Below are 9988 nucleotides of genomic sequence, written 5' to 3'. Positions count from 1 at the left end.
GACCCATCAGCGACCTGCATCTCCCGCCGCCCCTCCACGGCGACCCCACCTCGCCCCGGGAGGCGCGTCTGTGCTCTGGGAGGAGCCCTGTGAGGTAGCTACGTCTCGCCCTCTTTCTCCAGGGCCTGGCCTGGGGCGCGGGGGCCGGGGGCTAGGGGTGGGGCCGCCGAGGGCCCCGCCCTGCGCGGCCCCGCCCCCATCCCCCCACCTGGGAACGCCCTCGCGGGCCCAGTCCGCGCGCTCGCGCCCAGCGCGCTAGGCCTTCTTGCACTTGCCCTTCTTCTCGCGCTGCTGGAACTTGCGCAGCCGCCGTGCCCACGTGTCCCGCCACTGGATCACCAGGCTGCTCTTGTCGGCCACGATGCCGCTCTGGTCGGGCGAGTCCTCAGCGCTGCCCAGCAGCAGGTACTTCTTGAGGGGCTTGATCTTGGGGCACTTGCAGGCGACGTCCCGCGAGCGGATCCACAGGCTCTGCTCACCGCGGCGGATGCGGCTGGCGCCCTGCTTGTAGACCGAGATGATGTTCACCGTGAACTTCCACCAGTCCCCCACCTTGTCCGCCTTCAGGACGTTGATCTGGACGGCTGTAAGGGAAGCACAGGCGGGCGGTGGGCGGGGGGCTGCGGAGAGCCACGGGGGGGCCGGGGAAGCCAGGCCTCCCATGCAGCGGCAGCTGAGAGGACACAGGAGGGGCTTTGGGTCCGGCACACCGCCGCCCCCCACCCCCACCCCGGGGGGGCTGCCTGCCTAAGGATGGGGTCTGCACCCAGCTCTGGGCAGCAAAGGAGACCCCAAGTCCCTGTAGCATGCAGCCGGTGGGCAGTGGCCACTCCCCATCCCCCACTGGACCTTCCAAAGACCCCAGTCACTCAACACCCAGCCTCCTGACCACCCCACACCCAGGTGCAGAGAAGCCAAGAGCCCGAGTGCTGGTCCTGTCCACCTCGCCTGTGCCTCCACGTTAGTCCCTGCCCAGCTGCCTCCGTCCCCTGGGCCTCTCCGCTTCCCCAGGCTGTGCCCTCCAACCAGTTCTCCACCAGTGCAGGGCCTCTCCGCTTCCCCAGGCTGTGCCCTCCAACCAGTTCTCCACCAGTGCAGGGCCTCTCCGCTTCCCCAGGCTGTGCCCTCCAACCAGTTCTCCACCAGTGCAGGGGTTCACGCGCTGGAGCGTGCTCCAGCCTCCCCTGAGAGCTTAGGGAAATGCACACGGCTGGGTCCTGCCCCAGTAGCTCCAGGTGGGACCTCTCACACGTCCCCAGGTGGGGCTGATGCCTCACCCCCAGGATGCACTGGGAAATGCCAGCACACTTCTGTAGCACAGGAAGGGGCATTTTAAAAATGGGAAGAAGGCCGGCGCCGCGGCTCAATAGGCTAATCCTCCACCTGTGGCGCTGGCACACAGGGTTCTAGTCCCGGTTGGGGCACCGATCCTGTCCCGGTTGCCCCTCTTCCAGGCCAGCTCTCTGCTGTGGCCAGGGAGTGCAGTGGAGGATGGCCCAGGTGCTTGGGCCCTGCACCCCATGGGAGACCAGGATTAGCACCTGGCTCCTGCCATCGGATCAGCGCGGTGCGCCAGCCGCAGCGGCCATTGGAGGGTGAACCAACGGCAAAAAGGAAGACCTTTCTCTCTATCTCTTACTGTCCACTCTGCCTGTCAAAACTTTTAAAAAAAAAAAAAAATGGGAAGAAATGCATTTTATGAGGGGGAGTCACAGGTACAAGTCCCGGGTTCCTCCCTGCCGTGGGGCAACCACGAGTTCCACGATGTATTCAATGCTTCACTGGATCGTTTTACTCTGTATTGAAACCTTGTGCTGTACCCCATAAAAACCTAACAAGAATCAGAAGTCAATCAAAAATTTAAAATCAAAATATCCTAAAAGCAAGGACAGGTATTTGGCCTAGCGGCTAAGATGTCTGGATTCCTAAGGCCCTTCCTGGAGGGCCAGGCCCTGCCTCCCGACTCCGGCTTCCTGCTAATGTGCATCCCGGGAAGCGGCATGAAGGCTCAAGTAGTTGGGTTCCTGCCCCCCACAAGGCAGACCTGCACTGAGCTCCCGGCTCCCTCCCTCAGCTCCACCCATCAGCAGCAGTGTGCGGAGTGAACCAGCAGGTGTGAGCTCACTGGCTGGTTCTCTGCCTCTTTTTTTTTTTTTTTTTACTTGGGACTACAGTTTCTCATCCTTTAAGTTTGCAGAATACTGGGTTAAACACAGGCGGGTTCCGACAGCCTGCCTTCCGCAGCCTTGAGTGCACCGAGCACATGTGCCTGTGTTGGTTTCTGGGACAGCTCCGACTGCCCCGTTGGACCACCTCAGACCACCAGCACTTCAGGGGGCTGACAGAGAGCTGCTGGGGGCTGGGGCATGCATGATCATCCCCATCAGCACACGGGGGTCCCTGGCAAAGGCCTGCAGTACGCTCAACCTCTGCCATCGTCCCATCCCCGTGTCCAGCACCCGCCACGCTGCACCCTTCAATACAGAGACACGCCGTCCGCTGAGAACAGGGCGACAGCCTGGAGAAGCCACAGAACAGGCAGGCTCGGTGGCTCCTGCAGCCAAGCCGTGGTCAGCACCTGCCAAGCCAGGCATTGGGCACCCGTGCAGCTCGGCCCACCTCTCCCAAGGTCACCTGCACTCCCCGCACCCACGCCTGGCCCAGGATGACACCAGGCGGAGCGGCAGGCGCACCCGACTCCTCCTCCTGTGGGTAGGTGTGGTGAGTGGCGGATTTTCCCGTGTTTTCATTTTAGCTGTTCCTGGGCATCCCGAACTTTGCACTCCAGTCTGAGGGCTCCAAAGAATGGCTGCCATGGCAACCGTTTCCATGTTTTTGTCACCAAGGGACTCAACACTCAGTGTGAACTCTTAGGGGGTGGGAACCGGGGGCTCCGGGGAAGTGGCTGGGCCCTGTGTATCTGACTGCAGACGGAGGTCACCGTGGCAACCGTGTGCCCCTCCACGAGAGCCCCAGTTTCCTCTTGCCAGGGCCGAGCTGAATACGCAATGAGCCTCCCTCGGGCGAAGGCTGCTCCCTGTGTGGACTTCAGAGCCCGGGGCTGCCGTGCAGCCATGGCTGGGGACACAGGCCCCGAGCGTGTCTCGAAGCTGTAGGCTGAACTGTGCCCCCACCCCCAGGTTCAGAAGTTGCAGCCCCACCCCTGCACTCGAGGGCGGGACTGAACCTGCAGACATGGTCTGTGGAGAGCAAGGAGATGACATCACGAGGGTGGGCCCTGACCAGCCAGGACACACACACAGCAAAGCCCACATGAGACCCCTGGCTTCTGGGGCTCGGAGGGCAGTGCTAAAGAAGCCCAGCTCATAGGACCTTGTTCCAGTGCCCTAGGAGCCAATAAAATTCATCTTGAGGACCGGGGGGCTTGGGCCTCAGCTGCCAGGCAGGCAGGAAGACAGCCCTGACAGGGTCTCTCAAGGGCGCAAGAGGAGGTCAGAAAGGGCTGGCTGCCTAAGAGCCAGCCTTGGGCTAGCCTTGGACTGGCCTGCCAGGCCCCCTGAAGGCCTCTCCACCCCCTGCCCACCCTCCCATGTCTCCAAGCCTCCCCTCCCCGAGACCAGGCATGGCACAGGGGGCAGCCTCCTCTCCCCACAGCACAGGACAACACCCCCAGGGTACCCTTCCCCAGACACCTTGCAAAGCAATGGACACTGGCCAACTGGGACAAAGCAACTGGCCCTTGCCTGCCTTCTACCCATAGCAGATCCCAGCAGCCCCCAGGATGAGACGGTACAGGCCCTGGGGACGAGAGAGGGCGGCGCTAGGGCCCTCCTTGATAGAGGATTCGAGTGACCATGCTGGAAAAAAATCCACATTGCTGCTGCCCTTGGCAATGCCTCTGCACATTACACAGCCCACCAAGTATGAGCTGCTCACGCAGTGCATGGGCCAAGTACCAAAGCATTCAAAATCCACAGTGCAGCGGTGACCTCGAAACCGCCGCTCACATGCAGGGAGCCCGCACGTCGGCACGCCACATCCATCCCTCCACGGGGCCCCTCCCAGGACTCCAGGCTTCTGAGAGCCTGCTGCAGTCTTGGGGTTGCCTCCCAGCTCTGGTACCAATGGCACAGCAATGTAACAGGCGGGGCCTTGAGGCGTGATGACATCATCACCAGGACTCCTCCTGTACAAAGGGAGCAAGTACCCCAGCCCCTCCCACCACAGAAGGCTGCAGCCATCATCAGCCAGCCAAGCTGATGGCCTCTCCACCTCGACGGTCCCAACTCCAAGTGCTACACCTGCCAGGGTTTACCAATGGCCTGATGTCAGGTGTTGCATGAGGGCAGACCCGCGAGACACACAGAGCCAGAAACCACCCTCTCCCCTCAAGGCCAACCTGCACTCCCCACCCTGGCCTTACACGGATGTCCTACAAACTGGCTTGATAGAGGCTACAAGGAGGCTAGAACGGGGCTCTGGTGGGAACACCCCAGGCTACAGTCAGGCCTTTGGGGAGGGGGTGTTGAGGGACCCAGCCTCAAGCCCATGGCCCTTCTCCGAGGCAGAGACCAAGACCAGCAGGGCCACACAGCCTGCTGCTGCTTCTGCTCCATAAGGGATGCCCTACAAACCCAGCGTCCCTTCCTCCGGGCCCTTGCTCACCCTACAAAGTGAGAGGTTGGGCAGCCAGTGAGCTGGTGGACTGGGATGCAGGAGCTGGGTTGACCAGCCGAGTCTGGGGGCACCAGGGGGAAGTGGAACTTCAGGATGGAGCAAGAACACAGCAAGGTCCAGGTCCTGGAGGTCTGGCCAGCCTTCAGCTCCTGGCAAAGCCGCCTGCCCTAGAGCTGGCCACAGAACTCGGTCAGCAGGGCGGGGCAGTGACGGCCCCTGAGCAGTGCTAGGGCTCACAGCCAGGACTTCCACGCAAAGAGCCCTTCTCTGGGACCAAGGCAGGGGCCCCTCTCAGGCTCCCAGGGGGCAGGAAGGAGGCTGAAGCCTGGGCCCATGGCAGCCTGAGCCCATGCTGGGCTGGCTGAGCACCCAGCAGGCAGGGGGAGGGGAGGAGGCTGGTTAGGACAGGCCAGGTGCCTGGAGCACCTCACTCTTGGGCGAGCAGGTGCCATCCTGTCCCGCGGGCTACTGCTGGCCACGTCTCCAGACTGCAGTGGGAGGCACCGACATGTTTTCCCGGGAGTCCCAATACTGGGTGAGACTCCAGGCTGCCAAGGACTGCCTAAAACGTGGGGCACTCCAGGTCACTTCCTATCCTCAGATTCTTCCAAAGCAGGGTCTGGTTCCCCCACGGCAGCCCCTCCTCTGTCCAGAGCCTCTATTCACCCCAAACCCACCTCCATCCCTTCCCTGGCAGGGAGCCACCATGCCTGTGAGCTCTGGGCCTTCCAGGGACCAGCAGTGCTCCCACCCAGGAAAGTCGGGAGTGGGAGGTGGCTGGGCACAGGCTGGGGGACCTCCTGCTGGGATCAAAGCTCCCCACCTGGGCCAGGGTGGAGGAAAGCTACCTGCTGCTCGCTCACCTGCTTGCTGGGGACCGATCTGCAGCAGGACAGGGCCCAGTAAGCAATAAACCACCTGCTGGGTGGGCCCTGGGAGGGGCGTGGCCCGGGCTCTCCAGGCAAGGTCTGAACGCAGGGACACCTCTGCAGGGTGGTTTCCTGCCTCTCGGAGGTCTCCGGGATTTATGGGCTGCTCTGGTGGGCCCCGAGGGGCTTTTTCAGCAGCAGCTCCTCCCAAGGAAGCTTGGGTGGTCACCCCCTGCCTCCCCGGGCCCAGCCCTGCTTTCTGGTTGGGCCTGTCCTGCTAGGGGAGGCTTGTCGCCCATCTGCCTCAGAGACAGCGGCCAATACGGCCGGGGGAGGACGCTCAGCCCACAGAAACCAATGAGCCCACGCCGCCCCATAAATCTGCCGGGACAGAAAGCGTGTCAGGAGCTGCAGCTGCCTTCGTAAAATGTGGCTCTGACCGCACGGTTCCCGGGCTGCAGCCAAGTCTTGTTCTCATGGACACCGATTTGCCAGGGACCCTCCCCTCCGACTTGGAGCTCATGAGGGCCCTACGGGGTTTTCATCAACCGACTCCGAGGCCACAGGATCACCACGGCCATCCCCCTGGTGGGCCTCAGTGATTCTGGGTGCCACTTCCTGCCACTTGTCCCCCCGAGGTCCTGCCAGTGACCTTGGAGAAGCTGGAAACGCCAGTGCAGGGCTGGCTACAGGCTTTCCCCCCAACAGTATGCCTGGCTGGCCGGCTGGCCACTCTCTCTGCAGCGTGGACACTGCCTCGGTTTCCCCTGCAGGTCCTGGCGCTTGGGCTCTGCCTTGTGAGGCCATCCTCCCTGAGACAGGCACAGCCTCGCTGGGCCTGGCCTATGCACCTGCAGGCTCTTGCTTTGCTCAACAAGGAGGGGGGACCTGGACCCTCCCACTCAGCAGCCCAGGAGACAGCCTGCTGCACCCGGGGCAGCATCCAAGGGCTCCTCTGTCTCCTTCGAGGAGAAGCAGGCAGCCCAGTGGTCCCTAATCCAATGCCCAAACCCCCCAAACCTTCAGCTGGGGCTGGGTCCACGACAGGGCTGCCAAGGGTCACCTAGAGGTGGATGAGGACCACCCACACCTGTCCCTCAGCCCAACCCCTGCCTAGGAAGGCAATGGGGAGGGCGGAGCCTGCTGGAGACACCACAGAGAAGCAGCCAATGGGAAGGCTGGCACTGGGAGTGTTCCCCACCCCGGGCCAGTGCCCTTGGAAGCGACAGGACTCCAGGTCCTGGCAAAGGGCCAGCCTCTCCTGACATGGCCTTGGTCCATGCCCCCACTGGCCAGGTCCGTCCAAGGCTCACAGAAAGCAGAGGGGGTCTCTGTTCAGATGCCTACCAGGGGTGCAGGCCTACACCCACCAGGAGTCTGAGCCCTGCCTGCAGCCCTTGGCCCCCAGCCCGGGGCTCCCACCTCCAGGGAACCGTGGGTGGGGGGAGGCACTCCCAGCCGCCCCAGTACCATTCCGCATGGAGCACTAGCCCTCTAGTCACAGCTCCCGGCTCCTAAAAGTCAAACCCTCCTCAAAACTCAGCTCCCCAACGAGACCTAAAGAAACAGGCACCACACAGGCCATGGAGCAGGGGGGGCTCACCCCATCCACCTGGATGAACCGAGTCACGGGCAGGGGTTTTGCCAAGGCGGCTGGTGCGGAGGGGCCAGGGCTGCCTTGCATCTACCATTGCAGAGGCCTGAACCCAGCGCAAGCAGGATGGAGCTGGCAGTGGGTGGACTGCAAGGCAGGTTCTAAGGAAGGGGGCTCAGGACCAGCAGCAGGGGTGCTGGGGTCATCAGCACTAAAGGCAGGAATCCCAGGGCAGGGCCACCTGGTCTACCTCCCTGGGGCAGACACTCCTGCCGCACCCAGTGTCAGTGACACACAGGTCTCAGGACAGCGGCCCTGACTCTGCACCCGCTCCATAGGCACCCTGGACAGATCCCCTCCATGTCCCCATCTGGAAAATGAGACGGGGTCCCATTCATCAGAGGGTTTTGTAGCCCCCTTGAGCTATCCCCACCTGCCTGTCTCTTCTACAGCAAGATGTTATAGGCAAGGGGAGACCACAGCACGCTCCAGGGACCAGGCTGATGAGGGCTGGGGTCTGCCCAGACCTCAGGGCAGCCAGCCTGGGCTCAGCTCTCCTGCTGCAGCCGGAGCCTCTGGGCTGGCATCTGCAGTCACGTGTTGGGAAGAGCTGCAGCCCCTCCCCCCCAACCCTGGCTCTCAAGGGAGAGAGCTTCCTGTGGGCTCAGGGGGTTTTCTGCCCGACCTGCTGGTCACCCGCATTCCATGACCTCGGGCTGACTCATGCGGCCCTCGAGCACCACATCTGGCCTCCATATGGGGCTGGCCCTCGGGGAGGGGAGGTCACATCTGGCTGGGGGAAACCAGAGGCGCTCCAGGGGGCCGGTGCCCCCAGGGATGGGTCAGCAAGCCTCTGCAACACCAGGACACGTGCTGCTGGCTGGTCTGCGTCCTGTTCTCGGGACCTGGGGACGGGGCTGGGGGGGGGGGGGAGGTGACCTCTCCAGCTGCTGCCACCAGCTGCCTCTCCGCACTCGGCAGGGGTCCTGGCCATGGGGGCCACAGCGGCAGGATGCTCCCCCAACATCCGTGCCCACGTCCAAGCCCCAACGCTATTCTACACTGCAGACCCAGTAACTCCACCCCTGTGATGGGGCTTGGAGGGACAGAGCCAAGGTCAAGGAGGGGAAGGGGAGAGGCCATCATGGCTGCTGCAGACAAGAGATGCTCCCCCAGCTGCCCATCCTCCTGCAAGCAGGGTAAGGACTGGCTGCGTGGGCCATGCCCACCAGGACTTGCACGTCCCACCCTCCACCCCACACCAGTGCATGGTGACCCACAGCCATGGCTGCCCACTCCGCTGCCTGCCTGGTGTCGCCACCCGCCATCAAGGACCTACCGAGATCTTCCTGCAGTACACACACTGCCACCCTCTCTGGAACAAACATGCCAATCCCACCTCTGCCACCATCCTCAACACGCCCAGGCCACAGCCACCATGCCTGCTCCTCGATCCTCTCCCCAGAGGTTCATCAGGAACCCGGTGGTCAGGGCCCCACATGGTCCCAGTTCTAAGTCTCCTAAGGAGATGCACCGTGCTACCTGTTTCGCCCAAGGCTCAGCTTCCCGCATAGGGGAGAGGGAAGATCTTGGGCTGGGGTGTACTTGACCTTGGGTGAGTTGCTTTATCTCGGGGTGCCCCGTTGGCAGAGAAAAACCCTCCCAAGGTGTCAGTGAGGATTAAACACAGGTGAGAACCAGGGCTGGAGGTGCCCAGGCCAGCGCACGCCCTCGTCCCTCGCTTGAGTCCACACTGTGTCTGCCGGTACCCAGGACAGAACCCGGCATTCTGTTGGGGCAGAGATCTGCACACACTCACGTGCACATGGAGCCTGACCAGCCCACGTCTGCCCACTGATGCCAACAGCGGTGACCCCACGGGGCCGACCCCTGGTAACCACAGCTGTGGGATCTCGGGAGGGACACTGGGGACAAGTCATCTTGGGAGAAGCATCTTGATTTTTCCATCCGGTGGTGCCAAGACATCTTTCAACAAAAGGGGTGACTAATAAAACAGTTCTGGGAATGAATCCTTTTTCCAAAAACTGGCACAAGTCAGATGCCCTCGCCTCCCAGCCTGTGAGCTGCCTCCCCGAGTCCCCAGGGAGAAGGAAGGGGCAGGGGCAGCCCCCAGGCCACCTGAGGCAGCAGCTTAGGTCAGAGTTCCTGGGTGACACAGGTGCCGCTCTCAGTGGGACCAGGGCTGGACATGGGGGAGGGGGTCTATGCACAGGAACTTGGCTGAGGAGGCCTCGCCCCCAGCCCCCTGGGTCCACCCCTGCACCCGGCACCCCCATCCACACGCATCCCCGATTTCCCAGCCTGTTTCTAGCTCCTGTGCTTGTGGGCTTTCCTCCCTCAGCCTGGGGTCCCTGCTGTGCACAGGGCACACTGGCTGCTCGGGCTCCTTCCTCCCCTCCCCTCTCCACAGGACGGACGGTGCTCTGGGTCTGCCCCAGCGCAGGCTGTAACCAGGTCGGGGTCCATGCAGATCTGTGGGCTCGGCACAGTGAATGCAAGTGTGGCTAGGGAGAGTGCCTGGGAGTAGCAGCTTTGCGAGACGCAAGCAGGGGTGAGGGAGGGACGAGCTGGCACAGGTGGGAGGAAGGGGATGGAGGAAGCAAGGAGCCCTGGGGGCACAGCCAGGGAGGACCCTTGCCCTGGGCAGGGCAGCTCCACCCGCAGCTGGAGCCTGGACTTCCACGTGAATGTCCCCTGGGCAGGCAACTGCAGCAGACACACACCTGCGCTCCTAGCAGCCCCCTCGCCGGCAGACTTCCGCTCAGGGATAGGCAGGACCCGCTCCGGGTGCACCCTCACACTTCTCACTGGCAGCCCCCAGGGTTTGCAAGGTGAGCTGGATTCCCCTAGAGGGCAACAGAGGACT

General features: G+C 62.9%; 1 protein-coding gene across 1 annotated transcript in view; it reads right to left on the bottom strand.

Moving 5' to 3' along the window:
• Positions 1-207: 207 nt before the first annotated feature.
• NTN1 (netrin 1) overlaps positions 208-9988 on the bottom strand; it is a 197899-nt gene continuing 188118 nt past the window's right edge. Inside the window, exon 7 of the mRNA XM_062216133.1 lies at positions 208-584. Coding sequence (XP_062072117.1) covers positions 256-584 — 329 coding nt within the window. The 3' untranslated portion in view covers positions 208-255. The remainder of the gene's footprint in view (positions 585-9988) is intronic.

The sequence above is a fragment of the Lepus europaeus genome, chromosome 18, assembly GCF_033115175.1.
Source record: "Lepus europaeus isolate LE1 chromosome 18, mLepTim1.pri, whole genome shotgun sequence".
NCBI lineage: Eukaryota > Metazoa > Chordata > Mammalia > Lagomorpha > Leporidae > Lepus > Lepus europaeus.
The sequence above is the reverse complement of the archived record's forward strand: the minus strand, read 5'-3'. Positions and strand labels throughout refer to the sequence as shown.